Source organism: Myodes glareolus, chromosome 27 (assembly GCF_982192425.1).
Source record: "Myodes glareolus chromosome 27, mMyoGla1.1, whole genome shotgun sequence".
In the NCBI taxonomy this organism is placed as follows: Eukaryota; Metazoa; Chordata; class Mammalia; order Rodentia; family Cricetidae; genus Myodes; species Myodes glareolus.
The window spans coordinates 316755-343761 of record NC_142052.1 but is presented as its reverse complement, the minus strand read 5'-3'; the positions used below and the strand labels follow the sequence as shown (position 1 = coordinate 343761).

At 42.6% G+C, this 27007-nt stretch overlaps 1 protein-coding gene across 11 annotated transcripts in view; it reads right to left on the bottom strand.

Annotated features, from left to right (window-relative positions):
- Positions 1-24935, bottom strand: part of Srpk2 (SRSF protein kinase 2) — a 206164-nt gene extending 181229 nt beyond the window's left edge. For 5 of the 11 annotated variants that reach the window (XM_085684119.2, XM_085684124.2, XM_085684125.2 and 2 more), the window contains exons 1-2: positions 13330-13452; positions 13192-13246 (exon numbers count right to left, since the gene is read on the bottom strand). In XM_085684119.2, coding sequence (XP_085540245.1) covers positions 13192-13246; positions 13330-13345 — 71 coding nt within the window. In that variant the 5' untranslated portion in view covers positions 13346-13452. Of the gene's footprint in view, positions 1-13191; positions 13247-13329; positions 13453-17051; positions 17088-24716 lie in introns of those variants that run through there. The other 6 variants (XM_087902458.1, XM_085684120.2, XM_087902459.1 and 3 more) reach the window with 5 other exon arrangements.
- Positions 24936-27007: the final 2072 nt, after the last annotated feature.

Below are 27007 nucleotides of genomic sequence, written 5' to 3'. Positions count from 1 at the left end.
CAGGGCACATATACACCACCACCACCACCCCCTGCAGTGAGGCCTCTGGCACTCACCAACCAAGGTCCCTCTCCCACAGAATCACAGCACCAGCTCTCCAGAAGTCCTTTTCCCAAGGTTAGGTATTTGGATAAAGGTGTCCATTCCCTTGGAAGGTTGAGGAAAGACCTGCTTGGTATAGCAGCCCGTCTTTCTAAGAGGAACTAATGGTTCTTCATCAACACAGGACTGGTGCCCACTGTCAAGGTCGCAACCCCAGGTCCCAAGTCACACCCAGTTCTCACTTCCCCTGTCTCCCATTTAATCGTATAGAAGGTGTAATCTGCTGCAGGGGAGGGGCAGTGGTGGCAGATGCCAGCAAAGGCAAGCAGATCTCTAGAAATTTGAGGCCAGCCTGGTCTACAGGGCGAGTTCCAGGACAGGTTCCAAAGCTACACAGAAAAATCCTATTTCAAAAAACAAAACAAACAAATAAACAAAAAAAGGCGTAATCTTTTCTCAATTAAATGCTGCTGGCAGCCATCCTGATTTGCCCTCAGACCCTCCACTCCATACATCCTCTTTGGGACCTGAACCACCCTGCCAAAAAAGGTCTCCAGAAATTTTTCTAAAGACATTTTCAATTCAAGATATCAGGCAACCTTAATCTACAAATTCAGCTTTATTTCAAACTAAGGGCAAATGATAATTTGAGGATTTGAAAATAAATATGCAAAAACAAACATACGAAAACATTACAAGATGTGATTCTGTGAAACAGTTTCCTCCTGGTTCTCTCAACTCTCAGGTACCTCCTGGAGCCAACCCCTCAACCCTGGAGCACCTTCAGCCAGGAGCCAGTCAGCCACGTGCCAGCTCTAAAGACAAAACTTTGAAGAAAGTTCTGCAGTTACAAACTCTGACCAAGTATATAACTGAAAGTCACGAAAAGGCAACCAAACAGTCCAGGACAGCCATCATTCACTTCCCCAGCAAGCACTCCAAACAAATACTACAGTGAGGGTAACCAAAAGCATCTATAAACGTCAATGATACAGAGACCCAGCATACACTGGGCATGAATTACAGTAAATTCTACACCCTCAGTACCTATCCATCTCCTCAAGCCTTCTGCAGGCTTCCCAGTGAGCTCCTAGCCACTAAGTCCCACTCCACTTAACAGCTAGGAATGCTTTTTGAAATGTCAGTCTGGCACACATGTGCTCTCCAATTCCTTGTATGACCTCATCAGCAACCCCACACACTGCTTACCATACTCTGCATCCCAACCTCACTACTTAACATTCCAGGACTACAAACACGCCATTGTACATCTCCATATGCTGACACCCACTCAGTACTGCTTTTGGTAGAAAGCTCAAGCCCTGCCTTCTCTTACTGTTGTTACTATCACTGGTTCTTCAAGACCTAGTTTAGAACACTCTCCTGGTTTCCAGTATGTTTTAGATTACAAATTATATTCATAGTATGTAAGAATCATATGCACAACATAGATCTAATAAAGAATAGCAATTTTTTAAATCTAATTAAAATCTACAGAAATGTTTACATAAAGTTATTTTATGTAAATAACTTTATGCCGGGCAGTGGTGTCACACACCTTAAATAATCCCAGCACTCAGGAGGCAGAGACAGGTAGATCTCTGTGAGTTCAAGGCCAGCCTGGTCTACAGAATAAGTTATAAGATAGGCCCCAAAACTATGGAGAAACCCTGTCTCAAAGACTAAATAAATAAATGCAAATGGATGGAATGAGGAAAAAAACCATCCTGAGTGAGGTAACCCAGAACCAGAAAGATGAACATGGCAAATACTCAGTCATAAGTGGATACTAGCTGTAAAGCAAAGGATAATGAGCCTACAGTCCACGACCCTAGAAAGGCTAAGTAACAAGGAGAACCCTAAGAGAAAAATACACAGATCATCCTGGGAAGGGGAAATAGACAAGATCTCCTGACAAAATCAGGAGCATGGAGATGGGAAAGAAGAGAAGCTAGAAGGGGAGCCCAAGGGGAAAAGGTGAAGGGGAGAGAACTTGAGGGAACAGGATAGTTGAGATGGAGGAAGGACAGAGATATTTTAATTGAGGGAGTCATTATCGTGCTAGCAAGAACCCTGGTACTAGAAATATTTTCAGGAATTCACAAGAATGACCCCAGAGAGGGTGCCTGAACTGACCTGTAGTCAGATTGATGAGTATCTAAAATGTTACCATAGAACCTTCATCTAGCAACTGATGGAAACAGAGACAGAGACCCACAGCGGAGCACTGGGCTGAGCTCCCAAAGTTCAGATGAAGAATGGGAGGAATGAGAATATGAGCAAAAAGATCAAGATCATAATGGGACACCAGTGAAATAGTTTACCTGAGCCAGACAAGGAAGGAGCCAGCATAGGACTAACCTAGACCACTGAAATAGTTTACCTGAGCCAGACAGGGAAGGAACCAGCATAGGACTAACCTAGACCCTCTGAATGTGGGTGACAGCTGCATGGCTGGAGCAGACTGCAGAGCCACTGGCAGTGACACCAGGATTTATCCTGACTGCTTATACTGGCTTTTTGGAACCCAATCTCTTTGGATGGATACCTTGCTCAGACTAGATATAGTAGGGAGGCCTTGGTTCTTTCATGCCTTACCCTCACTAAGGAGTAGATGGGGGATGGGTTGTAGGGAGGTGGAAGAAATGGGAGGCTGGGAGGAAGGGGAACTGGGGTTGGTATGTAAAATGAAAAAGATAGTTTCGTTTTTAAAAAATAAATAACTTTATACTACAGAAAAGAACTGGGGATTACTTAATAAGACTATAAAATATACCCATTAATTGAAGAGTAACCAAATTGTGACATATTTACTCAATGGATGGTTCTAAAGCAATAAAAATGAATGAATTAATGGTACTTGGTCCATACAACATGGACAAGTCTAAAAAACGGATTGAGGGGAAGAGACACACGTGAGTATATTCTGGGTGATTTAATTTTATACAAAGTTCAAAAATAAGAAAAAAACTAATGGATTTTTGTTTACTTTTTGTCTTATCTTTTTTTACTCTTTTCTTTCAGACAGGATTTCTCTGTGGAACAGTCCTGGCTGTCCTGGAACTAGTTCTGTAGACCAGGCTGGCCTCAAACTCACAGAGATTCACTTCCCTCTGAGGGCTAGGATTAAAGACATGAGCCACCTGTTGTGGGAACTCCTTCAGCCAATAGCCTTTAAGATCCTGGAATACTGGCACACTTTGGGCATGGTCTCATGTACTATAAATGCAGATGAAAAGTGTGTGCGGCCTTTTTTTCTGCTGGATTCAGTTCCAGTTCCTAAAGCATGCAGGACTGCAGATTGCTACCCTTACCGTGAATTTATCCCAAGTAAATAAAACTGTGCTATGCTCCATTCTGGGCTATTGTGAAACTCTTTGGTGCAAGTACAGCCATCAATGCCCAGTCCAAAACAATGAATTTAAAACAAAAGAGGAGCCTGGAGATAGCTCACTGGCTAAGAGCACTTTTTGCTCTTCAAGATAACCCAGATTTGATTCCCAACACACATGGCAATTCACAGCTGTCTGTAATTCCACTTCCAGGATACCCCATGGCCCCTCCTGACATCTTCAGGCAACAGGCATGCATGTGGTACACATACATACATGCAGGAAGACACTCATATACAGAAAATAAATCTTAAAAGAAAAAAAAATAAGAAATGATAGCAAAGAGTACAGAAGAGAGACCCCTTGCACGTTGGGGTAATATTAGTACAGGCATGGGAAATAGTTTGAAGAGTCTTCAAAATAGATGAGCTACAACTATTATATGATTTAGCAATTCTATCACTGCTCATGTATTCAAAGAAAATTAAATCACTATCCCCAAAATACCTGCATTCCTGTGTTTACTGCAGCACTATCTATAACAGCCCAGAAATGGAAACAACCTAGGAGTCTAGCAACTGATAAAAGGATAACAAATGTACATATACACAGTAGAACAACATTGAGTCACAAAAAGACTGAACTCTGTCATTTGCAACAAAATAGATGGAGACCAGTACACGAAATTAGCCAAGCACAGAGAGACAAGTTCTTGTGATCTCACTCACACATGAATTTTAAATGCTTCAGCTCACAAAGCTGGTAACAGAATGAAGGTTTACCAGGTGTCAAGCCTGGTTATGTAGTAAGTCATTCTTGGGACCACAAACCTCGAGTGTGCTGTGGACAATGAACACAGATAATAAATAAGGTACTGACTGTATGACCTGCATCACATCTGTAGTGCCCATGGAGGCCAGAAGACAATGTCAGATCCCCTGGGACTGAATTACAGATAGTTGTAAGCCACCATATCAATGCTGGGAAATGAACTTGGTGAAGTGGCATTTCATTTGTATTTTAATAAATAAAGCTTGCCTGGACATCGGGAGATGAAAACAGCCCCACTGGCCAGCTTTACAGACAAGCCAGCAAGGACATACACCTTTAATCCCAGAAGCCACACTAGCTTGCCATAGAAACCAGGTGGTAGGGGTACACACCTTTAATCCCAGCACTCGAGGGGGCTGTACTCTCAGGCACAGTCTCATTCTGCGGTTTCCAGAAGATAGGATCACCATTTAGGAACTGAAGTCGAGTTAAGAGCCAATGGCTGGCTGCTTTGCTTTTCAGGTCTTCAGGTTGAACCCCAATATCTGTCTCTGAGTTTTTATTAATCTTGCTTTATTTTGGTGCCCAACATGGGGCAACTACAACCACATAAAACCTGAGAGAGATTGAGAACAAATTCTAGACATAAAACAACAGAGTTAAGCACAATTTCTTGGTAGAAGCATTTTCTCAGGTGTGCTGTTTTCCAGAGGCAAGCAGAGGCACAGCTTCTTTAAGAGAGGCTTCCTGACTTGGTGTTAGCAGCAAAAACCTCGTAGTTCTTTTAAGAGGCTCTGTCACTAAACATTAATTGGTGTTTATGAGCAGCCAGTATCAGGCTTCTTGATGCTATCATGGACCTAGAAACTCCACAGAATTGTGGGGAACAAAAAAAAAAAAAAAACCAAAAAAAAAACCACAAAACATGGCTTCAGCCAGTACCTCTGACATGAGGCTAGATTCTCAAAAAGCTAAGGAATGGACTGGAGCCAGCTGCCAAAGCTGCAACTTTAATCCTAGCAATGCCATTTATCAGATTAAAGACTCAGGTGGTTAGAAAAAGATAGAGATATAAAGACAGTTTCCAGGAAAGAAAAAAGGAAGAGAAAAAAAAAAACCTCTAAATGGTTTACAGTGTGTTTAAAAATATACATATGCTTGGGAAAGAAAAGAAAAAGGATAGAGAAAGTCCTTTAAGAAAGAAATATAGTTGGGTGTGGTGGCACATGCCTTGAGAGGCAGAGACAGGTGAATCTCTGTGAGTTTCAGGCCAGCCTGGTCTACAGAGTGAGATCCGGGATCCAGGACAGCCAAAGAAAACAGAGAAACTCTTTCTCAAAAAAACCAAAAGTTAAAAAATAAAAATAAAAGAAATAGATTTTTTTAAAAAGTCACATAAAGGTGGAAAACACACAGAGAGTCTGGATACTGTATGTTATTGTGTTGTTTTTAATTGCTTGACTGCTAAGGAAGGAGCAACAGCTGCTAAAAGATACTTGATTATAAACGCTACTGGATTAATCCAACTTATATATTTGAAAAATGCCCTGACTTCTAATTTTAAGTCAAAAGATATGTTACTTTGGAGAAGAGGTTTTGCTTTTGTTTCCACAGGAAATGAAAAGCTGGGGATTCATTCTGGGTTAAAAAAAGTAAGGACTGATTGAGGAAGACCCCCTGAGAAATCTCCAATGAGATAGGATGGCCCAGATGATCCAATGTCTCAGAGCACCTCTGCTGCAGTTTCCTCTGAGTTCTACATCCAGAGCAGCCTCAAGACTACTGGCTGAGATGATCCAGACTCACAGAATATTCCAGTCAGGACTTGACCATAATTCTAAATTTTCTTTGGGTCCCCATAAGATTATCAGCACCCCCAATCAGCAGGAAGTATCCTAGAAAATTATGCCCACATTCCCAAAAAAAATGGATTATGGGTATTTGTCTTTGTTTAGTGTGTTGGTTACAGTTTGTTATGGTCAGGAAAAAAAGCTAAACAAATGAAATTAGATTCAGAGTTCTTGTTTTGAAAATTAAAAAAAAAAGAAGTAGGGGCTGGAGAGATGGCTCGGAGGTTAAGAGCACTGCCTGCTCTTCCTAAGGTCCTGAGTTCAATTCCCAGCAACCACATGGTGGCTCACAACCATCTGTAATGAGGTCTGGTGCCCTCTTCTGGCCTTCAGGCATACATGCAGACAGAATATTGTATACATAATAAATAAATATTTAAAAAAAAAAGAAGTGCTGTGGGATAAGGCTCTCAGATCCTGTAAAGATTTGTCACATGGGTTTGTTTAATAAACACTGACTGGCAAGTAGCCAGGCACAAAGTACGGGGGGGGGGGGGGGGGGGGTGGACGACACAGAATGCTCAGTCTGTGGTCACCAGACAGACACAGAAGAAGCAAGAATGCCTCACTGAGTAAGGTACCAAGTCACGTGGCTAAAGATAGATAAGAATTATGGATTAATTAGTTCATAATAAGCCTGAGCTAACAGGCCAACCAGTTTATAATTAATACAAGTCTGTGTGTTTTGTTGGAACTGAATGGCTGAGGGACCAGATAGAACAGAAACTTCCATCTACACCTGGGTCCTCTGCAAGAGCACCCAGTGCTCTTAACTGATGCGTCATCTCTCTGGCTCCCCAACTTTTATACACCCCTCTGAAAGGTAAACTTAGGGGATGAAGAGTAGTCTACTGTTTCTGCAGAGGACCCAGATTCAATTACCAATACCCACACGGAGACACACAACTATCTTTACATTCAGTTCCAGAGGATCCCAACATTATGTATGCATGTAGTACACATACAAACACTCAGACATACACACTCATAAAAAAAAAAAACTGGAGGTAAATACAGGCCAGCAAGATAGCTCAGTAAGTAAAGGTGCTTGTTGTAAAAGACCAGTGACCTACGTTCAATTCCCCCAGATCTCACATAAAGGCATGAAAGACGCAACTCCAAAAAGTTGTTCTCTATCTCCACATGCACCCAAGGCCCAAAGGTACACATACACATCACACATATACAAATATTATCTTTTTATGTATTGTTTTTGAGACAGAGTATCACTATTTAACCCAGGCTGGCCTTGAACTCACAAAGTCTGACTCCTGAGAGCTGGAGTTAAAGGTATGCACCACTATATCCAGCAGACTAATAATAAAATTTTAAGTAAATTTAAGGGCTGGAAAGACAGTTCAGTTTGTTAAGTGCTTACATTGTAAGCATTTAGACCTGAGTTCATTCCCAAAACCATTAGAAAAAGTAAGAAGCCGGGCAGTGACTGCAACTGCCCTTAAGCTCAGCACTCCAGAGCTAGAGGCACAAAGATCAGGAATTCAAGGTCATCCTTAACTGCAAAGCAAAGTTCACAGCAGTCTCAGTTACTGGAAACCTTGTCTCAAAAGTAGAGGCAAATGGGTGTTGTAAGTGGTATGATGCTTTGTTACCAAGCTGAGACCCTGTTTTCATATCAAGCACTCACCAAAAACAGAGGAGGGTGGGGGCTGGAACTACTGATATAGGCAATACCAAGAACCTCAAAGATGTACAAAGGTCCTGCTTGGTGGTATACACACCTTTAATACCTGGGAGGCAAAGAGACAAAGGCAGTTCATATAGCAAATTCTGGGCTATCAAGAACTAAATGGGGAGACCCTGCCTGAACAACAACAACAACAAAATGGTATGCAAAGAGAAAAAAAAAGTCTAAATGTCAAAAAGTTACATATGGATACTGTATAACTTTGTTTACTAACATCCTCAAAGTATTAAAACCTTTAGTGATTTATAGGGACTGTATGGGGAAAGGGTAGTAACCAGAGAGGAGACTGTTGTGCTGATAAAAGTTCTGCATATTGCTTATGGTGATTACACAAACCCATGGAAGTGATAATAAGTGACAGCACTACACAGCAGAAAACACACATATAACAACTAGTGAAAGTCAAATACTTTTTATTGCCATTTGTTTGTTTGTTTGTTTTAAAACAATGTATCATTAACAAGTCCCAATTGGCCTGAAACACATCTTCAGCCTCTGAAAAGCTAGCCTAGCTCTCAAGTAGATTTTATTTAGAGTATTTTATATTGGTTGGGAAGACAGCTCAGTGGGTAGAGACCTAAGTTTGAATTACCAGAACTCATGTAAAAGCCAAACATAGCAGTACACAACAAAGGTGTGTGTGTGTGTGTGTGTATTGTCAGTATCAACTTCCTACTTTGACGCTATTTTGTGGAATAGGACCAAACGAAGGGTACACTGGCAATTTCAGTATTTTTTTAAAACAGTCTAAGTCAAATTATTTCAAATGAATTGTTCTTAAGACTTTTAAAATTTAAAAATACAGTTATAGGGGCTGGAGAGATGGCTCAGTGGTTAAGAGCATTGCCTGCTCTTCCAAAGGTCCTGAGTTCAATTCCCGGCAACCACATGGTGGCTCACAACCATCTGTAATGAGGAGCCTTCTTCTGGCCTGCAGAATATTGTATACATAATAAATAAATAAATATTAAAAAATAAATAAATAAAAATACAGTTATAGCTCTTAATAAGAAGCTACACAGCCGGGCAGTGGTGGCGAATGCCTTTAATCCCAGCACCCAGGAGGAAGAGGTAGGCAGATCTCTGTGAGTTCAAGGCCAGCCTGGTCTACAAGAGCTAGTGCCAGGACAGGCTTCCAAAGGTGCAGAGAAAACCTGTCTGAAAAAAAACAAAAAAAAAGAAAAAAAAAAGCTACACATATGACCAACAATGGTTGAATGGATAAATAAAATTCAATCAATGTAACTGTTATTTGATTACTTGGTAGTATAAAGAAGTTACTTGGTAATATAAAGAAGTAAAATGGCAACAGAATATGGATGAATCTTGAATATATGTTAAATGAAAGCAACCCAAAACAAAGTCATATATATATTGACAATATGGTTATAGTTACACTACTTTACATAAAAGGACCATAAATCAGGATGAGGTCCTGGATTCCATCTCTAGCACCAAAACATTAAAGCCATTGGGGGGGGGGTGTTTTTTGTATTGCTGTTTTTGGTTTTAGTTTTGTTTTTTGGGACAGGGTTTCCGTGTGTAACAATCCTAGCTGTCCTGGGACTAGTTCTGTAGACCAAGCTGGCACGGCACTCAGAAAATTGCCTGTCTCTGACTCCTGAGTGCTGAAATTAAAGGCATGTGCCACCACCACCATGCAGCTTACAACCAAGTTCTTTTAGACCATTATCTCCCTGCTACCCTGGATGATCACATTCTCTAGTGTTTAAGAAATCTTCCTGTCTCAGCCTCCACAAAGCAGCTGGACCTATAAAAGTATACCACCACACCCAGATCTCTAAAAGATAATGTTTATACTTTATGTACTATGTCTCAATTAAGTACTGTGGCTGGACACAGTCATTAACAGAGAATGTGCCTACCATTCATGAGCCCCTGCAGCTTGATTCCTGAACTCCCTCCAAAAGTATCAACAAATGAAAGAGACCTTAAAAATAATTTATCTACGAGACAGATGTCTTGATGCAGGCTTGTGTGTCCAGCACTATGGAGGAGGAGGCAGGAGTACTAATGCTAACTATATAGTAAGTTTAAGGTCAGCCAAATTACCTAAGACTATCTAAAAAATTTGTTTTAATTACCTACATATACAAATGCCCTAAGGCAGAAATCCATATGTTATGAATACAGTTTACACAGATTGAAGTATGATGGTGCCTACTTGTATTCTCAACAACATTCAGGCTGAGGCAGGAGGACTGAGTCCCAGAGACCTTGTCCCACCCCCCAAAAATGGGGGAATGGGACTAGATCAAGTTCATAACTGAATGACAATACAGTAAATCTCTGCTACCTATACTCTCAAAGCAATAAAATTAATAAGCAAAGTACACTCATTGAAACAATGTACAAAAGATTAAGGTTTAACTCAACTAGGAAGAAAACATTCCTGACAACTACAAATTTTGAAACACTAAAAAAGTAACCTCTTACCACAGCAAAGTATCCCATATCTCATGTCCTACAATATGAAGTTCAGATGAAATAAGAGGACCTCAATTCTGAGACGGATCTGTACTATATAAACATGGGGGAGGGGGTGTGGGCACATGCTCAATTCATAAAAGCCTAATGAAAGTCTGATGGGCAACCTTTAATATCCTAGCACTCTGGAAGAGGAGGCAGGTAGATCTCTGCAAGCTGGTCTACAGGGGCAGTTCCAGGACAGCCATGAAAGTTACACAGAGAAGCCCTGTCTCAAAAAAAAAAAGAAAAAGAAAAAGAAAAAGAAGAATGTCCGCTTGCATATAACAAGGAAGAAATGACAAGTCGATCACACTTCATCAGGCCAGGCCTGGTCAGAGACGTCTGTGGAATGAAGTCCCCTCTCACCAGTGTCACTCCTTGACCCACTTATTGTACCATTACCACAGACCAGCTCTGTTCTCACTCTCACCCCATCCCCACACACAGCCAAAACTATTCAGGCAGCAATGACACCCTCTTACCAAGACCTAAGCCTCCAATGACCTACACAGCCCTATGTGTGTCATGTCTGCCTCTTATCCACCTCTGAATCTATAATACTTAACCACCTTATCACACAACCCCAGCCCAATCCCTCCCCCCCATTCATCCTAATTTCTGCCCAAACGTCATTTCCTCAAAGTTGTGGTGGCCTCTGGTCCCCGGCTACCTAGACGCAACCTAACCGCTAGCATGTTACTTGCTATGTCCTTATTTCTTCATCTGAAAATGGTGATAGGAACAGCATCCACTTTCCATGGAAACGCATGCGAACAGCAAGCAATGACTGACAGAGAGCACACATGTCATCTTATTAGTATTGCTTAAGTTGCCCCGTGTTTTTGCCCTGTCCCTTGGCAATATCTGAAATCACTTTCTTGATGCCTCTCTTTAAACCTCCATAGATTTAAAGTGTCATGGAATACTACTATGTACAAAACTCTCATATCAACTTCTAAGACATACAAATACATACAACATATGAATAATTATATCCAGAAATTATTTTAAATAATGGTATCTTGAGTCAAAAAATACTGAGTGGAAAGTGACATCTCCGCACAATCGCTGATTCGATCTGGTTCTTACTGATAACCGCCTATGTCATCAGGCCAGTTCTTCCCATCGCTAACTGTGTTTTCCTTTAAACACAATACACAATGGAAGAGACTGCAAGGTGATATAAGATTAGATAATTTATATGGCTATTTCTAACTATTAACATACCACAAATCCAAGCTATAGTAGAGCAAAGACCCCTGACCATTATGAAAGACCCTGAAACAGGAAAATAATGAAATACATGCTTATTCAATTAAAAATGATTTTTCTATGTGCACATGTACTATGCACAGATAAACATGTTTATACACAGAAAAAGAGCTATCCTAAAAAGCAGGTCCATGCTTTCTCAACTCCTGTTTCTTTTTTCTCTCTTTTTTAGTTTTGCGAGACAGTTTCTCTGGGTAACCTTCACGGCTGTCCTGGAACTCACTGTACACCCGGTTGGCCTTGAATTCACAGAGATCCACCTGACTCTGCCTCAAGAGTTAGAATTAAAGGCCTTCACCACCACAGTCTAGCAATAGCACTGGTCTTTAGAAAGCATCTTAAAACTATCAGACACTGGGTTTCAGTATTTTAAATACCCCATATCTGGGCCAGGGAGATGGTTCACAGGTTAAAGGTACCATCAACTGGAGTTTGATCACTGGGTCCCACACATAGTAGATAATCAATCAACTCTTGAAAGTTGTTCCTTGACTTCCACAGGTGTCACACCCAAATCCAAATACTCTCAGAATAATAAAAACTTTTTTTTTCATTTTCAATTTTTACTTTCCAGTTTTCAATACTTTTGCCTCCTAATAAAAGATTTTTACGTAGATGTCCACATCTTATGAAGACCTACAAATACAGTCACGTTATATTCAATTTTGAAAGAAGACAATCTTGTTGTAAAGTACCTCCACACTAACAATGACTGCCAATTTTCCTAGATGCCACCAAATGGGAGGGAAGTCCTCTAGGCTGCGACTAGAATAACAACCATCACCACCTAGGAGAGCTGAGGGGCATTCACCCTTTGCAAAATGGATAGACAGTATTTCGGGATTTTATTAAATAAAGACAATTCCGTTGTGCTCCAAAGATACAACACACAAATTTCTTTGCACAAAGGAAGAACGAGGCAACCAATGTGAGCAAAGATGTTTAAAGCTGGTCCAGGAAACCAAAAGAGAGAGGAAACAGAAAACACTCGGCGGCGCTCTGACGAGCGCCTACTTCTCCGCGAAAGGCTTTTCCAGCAGCTGCCGCCCAAACCGGGCTGCACGTCCAGGATGGAGGTGGCTGGATTGGCACATTTGAAATATCAGTAGCCGATGGATCCAGTCCCGAGCACCACGCAGGACCAGCCCCCGCACACGCTCACCCCCCGCTGCAGCGAGCGACCTGGGCGCAGCCGCAGCACCCAAGTAACGCTCGACCCGAGCAGAAAGTTTCTAATGAAAACCCCGAGAGCCGAAACGCACAGGTCTCGGACCTGAAGTCGTGCCAGGAACACACCCGAGGCCAAACCACTTGACAAGCAGCTCGGGCTTTCAGCTGGATGGCTGCGGCGGGACGGGGAGGTGGCAGAGGCGGCAGCGCACTGGCTCCCTCAGTCCAGGTGTCAGCGCGCCACCGCCTCCCTGTCCTGCTCCCCCAGCCGACCGAGGCAGGGCAGGGACGGAGGTGCGGATCGCGGGTGTGGCTCAGGGGCGCGAGGCGCGGGATCGAGCGCAGGGCCCGGGCTGCTCGCAGGCCGCTGGGCCAGGTCGCAGCTCCGGAACCCGCGGCCGCGCGCCCCTCCCCCACCCCTCCCCCTCCAGGGCACGCAGAGCCGGCGCCGCGTCCCGGGAGACCCGCGGCCCGGGGACCGGGAAGCTCTGCCTGCGCGGCCGCAAGCAACCATCGGCGGGGCGGGGCGGTGTCGGGCCCGAGCGCCGCGCGGACTCACTTTTTTGGATGTTTCTCTCTTTTCGGCCTCCGCTTTCGGGCCTGAATGGCCAGCACTGAGGAGAGAGAAGACACATTAACGGTCGGGTCGGCAGCCTGCGGGCCGCGAGGCGGGGTAGGGGCCGCGCGCGCCGCTCACCTTTCCTGGAGCTCATTCCGACTCGGGGCGGCCGGGCGGGGGCGGGGGGCTCCGCGGCGGAGGCTGCGGCGACGCGCCAACCAGCCGCACAGGGATGCAGCCTCCACTCGCTCGCCGGCAGAGGAGGCGGGAACCGCGCCTGCGCCGCCGCGGCCGCTCCCGCGGGGACCAATGGGACCCGCCCCCGCGGCCCCGCCCCGCGGCCCCGCCCCCTCCGCACCTCCCGCGTGGAGGGGTCGGGACCCCGGCCGCGCCCTTCACAGCGCCGGCTCCGCGGCCCCCAGTTTGGGAAGGCGGCCGCGTACCCACGGCCTCCCGCGCTCGGCCTCCCACAGCCCGCCTCCGCCTCCGCCTCCGCCTCCGCCTCCTCCGTTCTGCGGCCGCCGCGGGTCCAGTCGCACGACCCTTCTTTCCAGCCACGCCTCGCTCCGCACCCGGGCCGGTCGTGCTGCACGCGTCTCCGTGCGCCCTTCCTCGGCCTGCGCCTTGGCGGGTCCCGCACCACCTCTCTTCCCGCGACCTCTTCTCTTCGTTTGCGCCTCTACATCCTTGCATCCCCATGAGCACAGCTTCCTCCCCTTTTGGCGAGCGTGGAAAGGGCACAAGACCAAGAGCTGGAGAACTCGGGTCCTTGAGTGTGTGACCTTGGAGAAGTGATTTCCCTGTTCCCACAGGACTTTGTGAAGTTAATGAAGGAAAAGCTGCACATAGTTTGAAAGGAAAGTTTGGCGCATGAAGCCCACTTTTCTAAATACCATGAGATGAGAGCTTAAAACAGGGATTATGCCAAACAGTCCTTTTTTCCTTCCTCCTACAATGGGGAAATTGAACCCTAAATAGGTCAAACAGTTCTACCAGTCCTTATCCCTATTCAGGCCTGACTGGTTTCTTTTTCTTTCCATCTTCCCAGGCTACCTAAGATGTGAATCAAGCTGACTGGCACATAGTTATCACCTCCGTTTTCTCTTGTCTTTTTAAACAAAGTGTTTTTGAAAGATACTGGTCCTGAGCATTCAGTCCTTCTTTGGTTGCAATTGTATCTTTGAGTCTTAACTCTAAAGATGTCCCAACAAACAGGAGAAGGCCGCTTTGAGTTTGAAGAGATTTTACTTCCTCCATTTTTTATTTTAAAAAATCAAACATACGAGAAAAATGCAGTGATCGGCACTATTAGCCCACATTCATTAGTTTTTTTAAAAAAAATAAAATAACATTTCTCCCCGTTTGGTCTCCGTGTGTGCAATGTTTATTTTGCATAGTCATTCAGTAGTTTGTAGACTATTTCTCGGACCCCTAAACATTTCATTGGCTATCTATTAGGAGCAAAGATATTTTCCTATATAAAGACCGTCATCACTGTGAGGAAATCCAATACTATTCATGTGTAATTTACAAGCCATTGTTCCCATTTCTGAAATATTCCAATAAGATCTATTTGGTGACTTTTTTCCAATCCAATGTCATCAGTTGTTGTTAGCACCCGCCTTTTTTTTTTTTAAACTTAATCTTTGGGGGCCTACCCAGGTTCATTTCTCAGATGCCAGATAAAGTAAAATCTCTATTTGAAACATTTTTTTAAGACTGGGTTTCACAATGTCTCAAAGGCTGACCTTGAGTTTACAATTCAGTCTATCTGCACATAAAGGCCTTGGCTTCTCAAGTAAAACAGGCATGAACCATAAACAGTGACTATTGTAAAGACTCTAGTTCTGTTTTGCAGAATGTTCCTCAGTTTGGATTTTATTTTCCTACTTCTACAGTCAAGTTCAATCATTTGTCAAGTACACTGTACACATAGATGGTGTGTGTCTGTCTCATACATCAGGCTAAGATATCAGTTTACTCCATTATGGATGATACAGTCTATCATTTCTCCAGAAAAGAGATAACTTTCCCTTTTGCATTAAAAAATAGTCTATATTAAATATATATATATATATATATATATATTAGTCGGGCAGTGGTGGTGCATGACTTTGATCCCAGCACTTGGTTGGCAGGGACAGGCAGATCTCTGTGAGTTTGAGACCAGCCTGGTCTACAGAGAAAGTTCCAGGGCAGGCTCTAAAGCTACACAGAGAACCCTGTCTAGAAAAACAAAAGCAAAAAAGTCCATATTGTAAAGTGTGAGTGGAAAGGACTTGCATAGACATTCCTTCAAAGATGTGGAGCCAACAAGTACATATCAAGATGTTCAGAACCATTCATCATTACGGACGTGTAAAGCGAGACAAAATGAGGTCCCACTTCACACCTCACACGACCACATTATTTAAAATAGAAAATACAAAGCCAAGCATGGTGGTGCACACCTTTGTTTGGAGCACTAAGAAGACTGAAGTAAGGGTGCTGTCTTAACAGCCTAAGCTACCCAGAACATAACAGATCAGCCTCGGCCGTATCTCATGGCCCCAACTCAGAAAAACAGAAAGGTGGGGGCAGCTAGGATATTTATTGTGTTTATTATGGGGCCCTATCCAGGTTCAGTTCCCAGATACCAGAAAAAGAAAAAAATACATATTAATGAGCATTCTGGATCTCTTGCATATTGGAAACACTAAAGTCTTTATCAGCTGCAGGTGAAACTACAAAATGGTGTATTCACTATGGAAAACTTTGTCAGGTTCTCAAAAACTTATCATAGAATTACCAACAATTCCATTCACAGGTGCATTTCCACAAAAGTAAAAAAAAAAAAAAACAAATGATCTTTGACACAAGCCTATGAAGCCAACACTCAGGGGGCAAAGACAAACAGATGAGTTCCAGGCCTGCCTAGGTTCTAAACCAGCCAGGGCTATTTGACAATTTCCTGAATTAAAAAAAAAATAAATCAATCTTTAGACATGAAAGTTAATATCTACAGTATAACAATGACCAAAACATGTAAAGTGCTGGCTGTGGTGGCAAATGCCTGGAAGACAAGCACTCAGTAGGAAGAGGCAAGATAACGGTCACAAGTTCCAAACGAGCCAGAACTAAAGAGCAACACTCTGTCTTTAGTCACTGCTGTATTGCTGTGAAGAGATTCATGACCAGTGAAACTCTTACAAAGGAAAGCATTTAACTTGTAGTTTCAGAGGTTTTGTCTGTTACTGTCATCGCAGAGAGCATGGCAACACACATGTAACAGGAGCAATAGCTGAGAGCTTCATCCTGATCATCAGGCAGAGAGAAAGAGAGACTAGGTCTGGCACATGACAGGGGCACTTCATGTCATGTGCCTCAAAAGCCCACCCAGAGACACACTTCCTCCAACACATCCTTCTAAACCTGCCTAAGAGTTCCACTTTCCATTGGTTAAGCATTCCAGTATATGATGATCCTATAGGGACCATTCTCTTTTTTTATTTCTTTATTTCTTTTTCTTTTCGAGACAAGGTTTCTCTGTGTAACAGTCCTGGCTGTCATGGAACTCACTCTGTAGACCAGGCTGACCTTGAACTCAAAAATCCACCTGCCTCTGCCTCCAAGTGTTGGGTTTAAAGGCATATACCACCACTACCCCGGGCATATGGGAGACCATCTTATTCAAACTATCACAATCCATTCCCTGGCGCCCATGGACTTGTAACCATATCATGCAAAAATGTATTCTGTTCTTCAAAAGTCCCCATAGTTCTAGCATGGTCACAACACTGTTGAAATATCCAAAGTTTTCTGAGATTCATGATAATCTTGTAACCCCCTGCAAAATCAGAATGAAAAAGCAAATCACTTACTTCCAACACGCAATGAGCAGGATGTACGTTACCATTCTAAAGGCAAGGAAAAGGAACATAATGAGGAAAAACTGAACCAAAAACTCTGCATCTCCATGTCTGATGTGAAAACACTCTAGAGATCTCCAGCTCCTCTCAGCTTTGTTGACTATAACACACTTCTCTCTCTTGGGCTGCTCCACCTCTGGTCTACATCTCTCCTTACCACTCTTGCAGCTCCAAAATCTTTGGGTCTCCAACAAAATCTAGGCTTCACCTTCACAGCTTTCCACAATGGCCTTTCTGGGCCTCCATGCAGAGATTTTTTGGACACACACCTGTCCTCAGAGCTTTCCTTAGCCCCAAAGGGAGATTACACAAACCCTTTTTTTTTTATTTTTTTTTTTTTTTGTACACTTGATTCTAAAAGAGGAACCATGTGACCAAAGCTGCTAGATTATCTCTTCCCTGGAACTGGAACTTGGCCCCCTTATTCAATTACATTTGCATCAGCTTTCTGTTGGTGGTTTCCTTTTATCCCTTTTCACAGGTTGGAGCTTAGCTGGGTGAGGTCCTGCCCTGAGATCACCACTCCCTTTATTCCATTTAGCATCAGCTTTTCTTCAAACGTCTCATCTCCTTGAGTACAGGATTTGTCTACAGCATCATCTTTACTGGTCTTCTTTTTCTCACCAAACTGTATATGTTCTATTTCTCTTTGCCCAGCTTGTCTTTTCACGGTAGACCTGCATACGGGTGACCACTAATAACAACTTGGCGCTGTCAATGCTAGGCTGTCTTGTAGTGTTCTTTGAACAGTATCTTGTTTGTTATTTAGCGCTTCTTTCTGGCTCACCCTCATGCTAATGGGCATATATCTTCTAATGATCTGTCCAGTCCCTTTAAGAGACAAGCCCAGCCCACTCCCCCTTTTGCCTCGGCAAGCAGATCTTCCTTCCACTTCCAGCCTGACAGCTCTCCCTCTGTCCAGTCTCTCTGGAGGCTGTGGCCTCCTCTCCTCTCCCTTCATCTCCCTCTCCTCTCTCTCTCCCATCCCCCTCTGTCTCTCTCTGTCTCTCTGTCTCTCTCTCTCTGTTTCTCTCTCTCTCTCTCTCTCTCTCTCTCTCTCTCTCTCCCCCCCCCTTCCCTTTTATTGAATAAACTATGTCCAAACTCACTCTGCATGGCATGCCTATCCATCTTTATCTCTCACCCACCTCAGCTCCTCGTGGGACCAGCTGCCCAGCCAACCCGCCAAGATCTCTCATCTGTCTGTCTGCCGCCCCTCAGGGAACTGCGCAGCATTTTACCATTACATCTCTACTCTTACATATTTCTAAGAGATGATTATAAGCTTTGAAATAAAAAAGATCTGAATTTGAAACCAGTTTCATTATTTAAATATTTTACTAACCATTTATATGACTATGTTATATAGTGTAAGCTTTTTAACCACATAACTACTTAAAACATAATCTAATAATTTTTAGTATCTTTTCAAGGTTAAAAAAAGTCTGGTTTTATTGTTTGTTTGGGTTTTTTGGTTTTTTTTTTTTTTTTTGGTTTTTTTGAGTTTTTTTCTACCTAGTCCTGAAAGCTGTCCTGGAACTCGCTATGTAGATCAGGCTAGCCCTCAAACTCAGAGATCCACCTGAGTGCTAGGATTAAAGGCATGTGCCATTACAGCCTGCCTCAATCTTTTAAAATTTATTATTATTTATTCTTGTTTGTATATATGTATGAAAGTGAGTGCAACATGTGTGCAGGTGCCCACAGCATCCAATAAAGGGCATTGGATGCCTTGGAGCTGGAGTTGCAGGAGGTTATGAAATGACCAACATGGATATTGGGAAATGAAATTGGGTCTTTGGAATGAAGAGTATGCATTCTTAGATGCTAAGCAATGTCTCCAGCCCTGACTTTATTGTTAAACAAATGCTCACCAAATCATTCTAATTTGTACTTTGTCTATTGAAATCAAGGAAGCGTAGGAGAATATCCCACCCTTAAGGAATCTAACTACTGCCGGAAGGCAGAAACTAAAAGATGTGAATCTGTACTATGTGGATGGTAGGGTCTGAGGGAGGGTTGTTTGGTTGGTTTTGGTGTTTCACATGGGTACTAGAGATTGAATTCAGGACCTTGTATGCATGCTATACAAGCACATTGCCACTCAGCTTTAACCACTGACCTTATGAGAAAATAATAAAGCAAAGGAAGAGGAGCAGAGGAAAGAAACCAAAATTGAGCATTGTGACTCACCTCCATATTCCCAACACAGGGATCAAAGGGAATTACTGAAACAGGAGGGAAGTCACAGGTTCGTATCAGTCTGAACTACACAGTGACTTCTACGCCAGCCTAAGACACACAGCCCTAGGCCTTATGTAAAATAAAAGCAGAGTCAGAAAGATGGCTCAGCAAATAAAAGCTCTTGCCATGCAGACCAGACTACTTGAGTTTGAGGCCTAGAACCCAGATTGGAGGGGAAGAACCTACTCTGGAAAGTTGTCCTCTGATTTCATTAGTACACTGTGGCATATGTGCACTTGTGTACATACATAGGTGCACACACATGCGTGTGCAAAACCTAAAATCACACATACACACACACACACACGAGGTTGATCTGTTGAGAAGATGGGTTTTGATGGAAATGTTAACAGTCAATGAAAGTCCTTTGGTGTTTCTTATCCGTTATTTCTATTTCCCTAAGTTCCCTATACTCTTATGTGGAATATTTATAAATGGCTTTGAATTTAATGAATTAAAGTATACCAGATTCGTCACTGATTTTACACACACCATATTAGATACTTCAAAAAAGAATATAAATTACATATTATATTACATTATCTGTTTTAAAAATTAAACATTTTTCTAGATGTATCACAATTTAGAATGACATGATTATTTACATAGTTTTTTAGATTTATTTATGTCGCTTTTTGTATATAAAAGCTTGCTTTATGTGTATGCTCCACATGCATGCCTGCTGAATCCCCTAGAATTGGGGTGACTGGTGGTTGTGAGCCACCATGTGGAAACCAAACTAGGATCTTCTCCAAAAGCAATGTGCTCTTAGCTGCTGATTCATCTGTGGTAGTTTGAAAGAAAATGACCCCAAAGAGATTGGTACTATTAGAAAGTATGGCTTTGTTGGAGTGAGTGTGGCCCTGTTGGAGGAAGTGTGTCACTGTGAAGGTGGACATTAAGGTCTCATATATGCTGAAGCCACACCCAGTTTTTCAGTACACTTCCTGCTGCCTACTGGTCAAGATATAGGGAATCTGAGCTTCTCCACCACTTGTTTGTCTAAATGCCAACATATCTCACCATGATGATAATGGTCTGAACCTCTGAAACTGTATGAGAGCCACCCCAATTAAATGATTTCCTTTATAAGAGTTGCTATGGTCATGATGTCTCTTCACAGCTACAGAAACCCTAATTAAAACAGAAATTGGCATTAGGGACTGGGGTCTGGACTACGTCTTTGGAGTACTATGGACTTTGGGAGTTTGGGTTAGGATAGCAAACTTTGGATTATGGGATGCTTTAAGTGGGGCTCAATGGGCCATACTATTAGGATCATGGAAGACAGTGGTGCAGAGGGTGATTTGAACTGTGGGAGCCTGGTTAAAGAGGTTTCAGAGGAGAAGAATTTTAGTATGTGGCCTAGAAATTATTCTAGTGATATTTTGGTGAAGAAAGTGGCTGTCTTTTACCCTTGTCAAAAAAGTCTGTCTGAAGCCAAAAAGAAGAGATTTTGATTAATTCCATTGGCAGAGGAAATCTTGAAACAACCTAGTATAGACTCTGTCATGTTGTTATTAGTGGTAGCTCTAATTAAGATTTACAATGAAAAGGAACAAGCTAAGCAGGGTAAATTAAAAATAAAAATTTTGAGGAGAAAAAAATCACTAGGAAGTAGAATGGAGCTAAGATCTGTGTTCAAGAAAACAAACAGATTAAGAAATGAAATAAAGACAGTGGTGAAATCAGGGCAAGATCCCACCCAGCTAAATTTCCAAATTATGAAAAGGAATTAAAGAAGAGTTTTGAGCCAGGTGTGGTGGTACACACCTTTAATCCAAGCCCTCCAAGGCCAGAGGTGGCAGATCTCTGAGTTTGAGGCCAGCCTGGTTTACAAATCCAGTTTCAAGACAGCCAGACTTAGGCAGTGAAGGAAATCACTGAAAACAGAAAGCTGGTAAAGATATACTTGAGTGATGGGACCATGTTCCAGCCTCAGCAAGAAGCAGAACTTGACAGCTTTGGCCACATGCTGACTTTACAGTCAAGGACTGAATAAACAGATCATGGAATTTGCCTTTTCAACTAAGGAAAACCACAAAGGTCAGGTATGAGTCAGGGGTGTCCCTGAATGGAGACCTGGAGAGGCCATTGTGTGAAACTGTGAAGTTGAAGTTTAGATTGCCTTGGAGAACCCAAGATGTTGGGGATGCTAGAGCCATGGGATAACTGCCAAGGAAAGTTGCTAACGGAGTAGAATCAGCCCAAGAGAAAGAAGTGTGTTGCAGTCAACAAAACTGAAAGGAGTCGGAGCTCTGAAGAGCATTTTGACATCAGACATAGATATGCCAAGTTTTGAGTTTGCCTAGCTGGTTTTCCATCTTGCTTTGGTGCAGTGTCTCCTCATTATGTTCCCTTCTCTACGTTTTGGAATGGTATTGTCTATCCTGTGCCAGTATGTTGGAGGATCCTGCTTATTCATCCTGGCTGCTCAGAACCGAAATAATCACACAGAAACTGTATTAATTAAATCATTGCTCGGCCCATTAGCTCTAGCTTCTTATTGGATAACTCTTACATATGAGCTTAACCCATTTCTATTAATCTGTGTATCACCACTAGGCTGTGTCTGTCTCCAGTGGGGCTACATGCTTCTCTCTGACTCTGTCCTTCTTCCTCCCAGCATTGAGTTTAGTTCTTCCTGCCTACCTAAGTTCTGCCCTATTAACAGGCCAAGGCAGTTTCTTTATTCATTAACCAATAAAAGCAACACATAGACAGAAGGAACTCCCACATCACGAGTATATGTCGGAAGTGTGTAATTTGTTTTTTGCTTTTGATTTTATAGGAGATTACAGCTAAGAGACTGTCAGAAGACTTTGAACTTTAGGCTTTTAAATAAGCTTGAGACTTTGATAGACAATAGGGACATTTGGATTTGGACTGAATGCATGAGTGCATTTTTGCATTGTGATATGGCTATAAGCCTTTGGGGGTCAGGGAGTTGAATGTGGTTATTTGAAAGAAAATGGCCTCAGAGGGATTGGCACTATTAGGAAATGTGGCTTTGTTGGAGTGGGTGTGGCCTTATTGGAGGAAGTGTGTTACCGTGGAAGTGGTCTTTGGGGTCTCATATACGCTCAAGCCACACCCAGTGTCTCAGGCTACTTCCTTTTGCTTACTGGGGAAAATGTAGGAATCTCAGTTTCTTCTCCAGCACCATGTCTGCCTGCAAACACCATGTCCCAACCTGGTGTTAATGGGCTGAACCTCTAAACTGTAAGGCACCCAATTAAAAGTTTACCTTTATAAGAGTTGCTGTGGTTATGGTGTCTCTTCACAGCAATAGAACAATAGAAATCCTAACTAAGACATCACCTCTCCAGCCCTCTTCAGAATGACATTTTAAAGGAAAAAATTTAGGAGAGTCTCATTATGCAGCCCTAGTTCACTTGGAATTTCCTATGTAGATCAAACCACCCTCAAACTCAACAGAAATTCGCCTGCCTTTACGTACAGAATGCTGGAATTAAAAATGTTTGCCATTACACCCAGACAGAGGGAAAGTTTTTTCTATGTTTTGTACTACATTTATTGATACATCCATCAAGTTAGTACAATGCATATAGTTAAGAATGAATAGCCAGTTAGTGGTGGCACATGCCTTTAATTCTAGCACTCAAGAGGCAGAGTTGAGACGATTTCTGAGTTTGAGGCCAGACTGCCTTACAAATCGAATTTCAGTATAGCCAAGGCTACAAAGAAGAACCCTGTTTTGAAAAATGAACAAACAAAAAGAATGGGTAGAAATTATTCATTTTAGAATGTGAAACTCAGGACACCTACGTATTATTGAAGTTCAGGATGTAAGCAGGTCTCTTTCCCTTAGCCCACCACAGTGAAATTCAAGACATTTACAATGTTTCATTTCTACCAAATTTAATAGAAAATGAAAAGAATATTGTAAAAACCATTTACATTCTGCTATTTCCAAATGGAGTAATTAAATCATAATGTAGACTGAACGGTATTTTCAATATGTGATGGAGCTGAAAAAGACTTGAGGGATCATCTAGGAGCCTCAGTGGATGAGCGCCGAGGTTCCTTTTTAAATTCTTCTAATTTCTAGGGAGGCCTTTTCATCTCTAGTGCATGATTTCTATTGAGAATCCTATGCCTGTTTTTTTTGTTTGTTTGTTTGTTCACTTGTTTGCTTTGTTTCTCGAGGCTGTTGCGGAATATTACTTTAACTGTGTAAAGACATGTTACATTTGTTTATGCTGCATTTATATAGATGTGTAAAGATGTGTTGCATTTGTTTTACCTTGCCTGCTAAAGGTCCCTGATGCTTCTCAAAATAAGTTGAAAGGCCGATAGCTAGTCAGAGGAGGGATAGGTGTGGCTGGCGGGTAGGAAGAATAAGAAAGAGGAGGAATCTCGGAGGGGTGAGAACAAGGGAGAAAGAGGAGACACCTGGGACCAGTCAGCCAGGCAGTCACCAGCCAGTCAAACACAGTGAAAGAACGAAAAGTAGAAAACATAGAGAACGAAAGGAAAAAAGCCCCAAGGCAAAACACAGAGAAACCAGTTAAGAGTTATAAGAGTTAGAGGAACAAGCATAAGATGAGGCTGAGCATCCATAACCATAAGTCTCTGTGTCATGGTTTGGGGGCTGGTGGCCCGAGAAAGAAATTTGGGTTTCTCTGTGGCCTTGGCTTTCCTGGAACTATTACTTCATTGGAGAGTATTTCCCAGTAACGCTGACACCGTAAGAGCAGCAGTGTGACAGATGTCCGTGTGCAGACAGCAGAGGCAGACCGCTAATTCTCATGCTGCTTCCCCCGCTAGCGACTCAAGAAGCCTGGAATAAGACGTTTGTGCCCTAGTTTCCTAACCTATTGGCTGCAGTCAGCACTGTTATCTACCTGTAAATCTGATAATGAATTAATTCATGTATACGCTAGAAACTCCACTTGAAGAACACTGGGTGTGGTTCTTACCTATGACTCCAGCACTCAGGAGGACTGAGCAGAGAGATAAGTGCTTTCTCAGCTAGCCTGGTGTGCACATCAAACCAACGAACCAACCAACCAACCAACCAACTTTCACAACAACAAAAACTTGGAGAAGTATCTAATCATGTTTGCTGTGAATGTTAAATCAGTGCATACAAAGCTTTCAGGATGTGTCTATGCATTCAGTAACTATTAGCTAATCTTACACATTTCTTGCATAGGCATTATGGGATGTATCTGTTCCTACATACATCTCTTCCAAATTTAATGTTTTAAACAACAAATATTTAGGGTTCAGTGTAGAGCTCAGAGGCTGAATGTGTGCAAGACTCTCGGTTTGAACTCCAGTAACACACACAGACCCCCGCCCCCCAAAAATCCTAAAAATAAAACAGTAAATACTTTAACATCTCACAGATTCTGTGGTCTGGGCGTGCAGGACAGCTCAGCTGATGAGAAGAGATGTCGCTGGGGGCTACAGTCTTCTAGACTTGACAGAGGCTGGGAGCTCTGTTCCTAAGATGGCCCATTCACATGACTGTGAATAGACTTCAGACCCTAACAGGCTCTGTCTCCTCCTCACAACCTAGATCTCTCCATAGGGCTGCTGAACTGGTTGACTTTCCCCATAGTGAGTGACCCAAGAGGGAACAAGGAAGAAACTACAATGCCTTTTATGACCTACCCTCAGAAGTCACAATCCCTTATTTCTGCCACATTCTATACATCAGAAGCAATACAGTGTGCTCAAAAGAAGAGCAAGACAAAACTTCTGCTTCTTTTTTGGGTGCTGGGGATTGAGTCTAAGGCCTTAAAAATACTAGGCAAGCACTCTACTACTCAACTTTCTTCCCAGTCCACCCCGCCCTACTCCCTTTTTGTTAACCAACAAGGTCTCTCAGAGTCTGTTCTCAATATTGTTATGTAACCAAAGCTGACTTTAACTCCCAATAATCTTTTCCTTCCCAAGTGCTTGGCACTACAGGTATATCCATTATGCCAGGTTCCCCTGTCTTCCTCTTCTTTTTCTTCTCTCCTTTAAAACAAAGGAGAAATTTTATTTTGAGATAGAGTTTCATGTAGCCCAAACTGGTCTGGAACTCACAGTGGGTCACAGGTCGACCTTTAACTCACAGTAATTCTCCTGTCTTAGAGTCTTGATAAACTACGGACCTCCTTATCATCTACCCTTCCCCTAATTAAGCTCAGACTCGTGCCTGGGATTTTAACACTCAGCTCTCAGGAAGTGAGGCTGAAGCAAAAGGATTGCCATGAGTTCCAGATTATCCTAGGCCGCAGAATGGAACATGGCATCTTCCAAGAAGAAGAAAAGAGAAAGGTTTATTCCCTCACTCGGAGGCTAGCAGTCCGAACAGCATATACTGGTTGTGGCAAGGGACCTCCACCATGGTATAAGCATGTGCACTTTCTTGTACTTTGCTTGGATTCTCTTTTTGAGTCCCAGGTTAGCTTCAAACTCACAGAAACCCTCCTGCCTTTATCATTTTAACCTAACCAACCAGGTCAGTGTCTGAGTCTGGCTGTTGGATGAAGCTTTGTCGACCCATTCAGACTTCCTTTATTCAAATCACTGACCACAAGAAGTTAAGACTTAGAATTTATGAAATTATGTGTGAATTTATAGATTTTTGTCTAGTAGAGGTACAAGGAATTTCTGCCTGGTAGAAATGTAACATCAAAAGTTCTGGCTACTGTCGTATACCTATATATATCTAGCACTCAGGAGGCAGAGGCAGGCAGACTTCTATGAGCTGGAGGTCAGTTAGGGGTACACAGTGAGACCGTCCCGAACAAAATTTAAACAAATTGTAGGGGTATAACCTTTCGGAATTTGTTCTGTTCACACAAAATAATTCTCTAGAGATTCATGTAGTTGGAAAATAAACTATTTTTTCTTGAAATTTTTTTTCTAGACTGGGCGCAGTGGTACATGCCTGATTTTCTACTCAGAAGGCTAAGTAGGCCCATGGTTGGAGGCCAATCTGGGCTATTTATCAAGACAACTTTTCTAGGGGTAGGGGGAAAAGAAGGAAGAGGAGGAGGAGAAATGAGGGAGGAGAAAGTGGGAAAAGACAGGCGAAGGGGCTAGAGGAAGGGGGAGAAAAGGAGTAGGGAGGGAGGAGAAAAATCTAAAGGTAATATCTCCATTTCAAGGACAATAGCCAGCTTGAACCACTATCATCATTCCCTCGTTAATAAATTGACATTTCTGTGAACCATATTTTAAACTTTCTGAAAACAACATTTTGTCATAATCACTTGGTCTGTGCAGGTATTTTATAGCTTGGCTCAGTTTCTTCTTATTATTAATGAAACTTGTACCCGATCAGCAAAGACCAGATCATCTTTTCTCCTCCTAGTCGCTGGAGAGAGCCCTCATGTATCTTTGTAAGATTTTTGGGTAAGTTAAAAAGGAAGTTTAAAATACATATGCCACAGGCTCTGTTTTTATTTTTAAAGCAGTGCATCTAATAGTATATGAACACAGATATTTGTGAGTATTGGTTGAAGAGAAGCCCCACGTGTCCTAGATCCTGCAGTTCTGCTCCTGATGAAAAGCAGGTGATGGAGACCAGCGTTCAGGAAAGGGTGGAAGGAACAGAGGCCACCCTTCCCAATATAACGTTTCTGAACATTATCAGGAAAACTTCACTAAAAACAAAACGCTGACACCCAGGGCCTAAA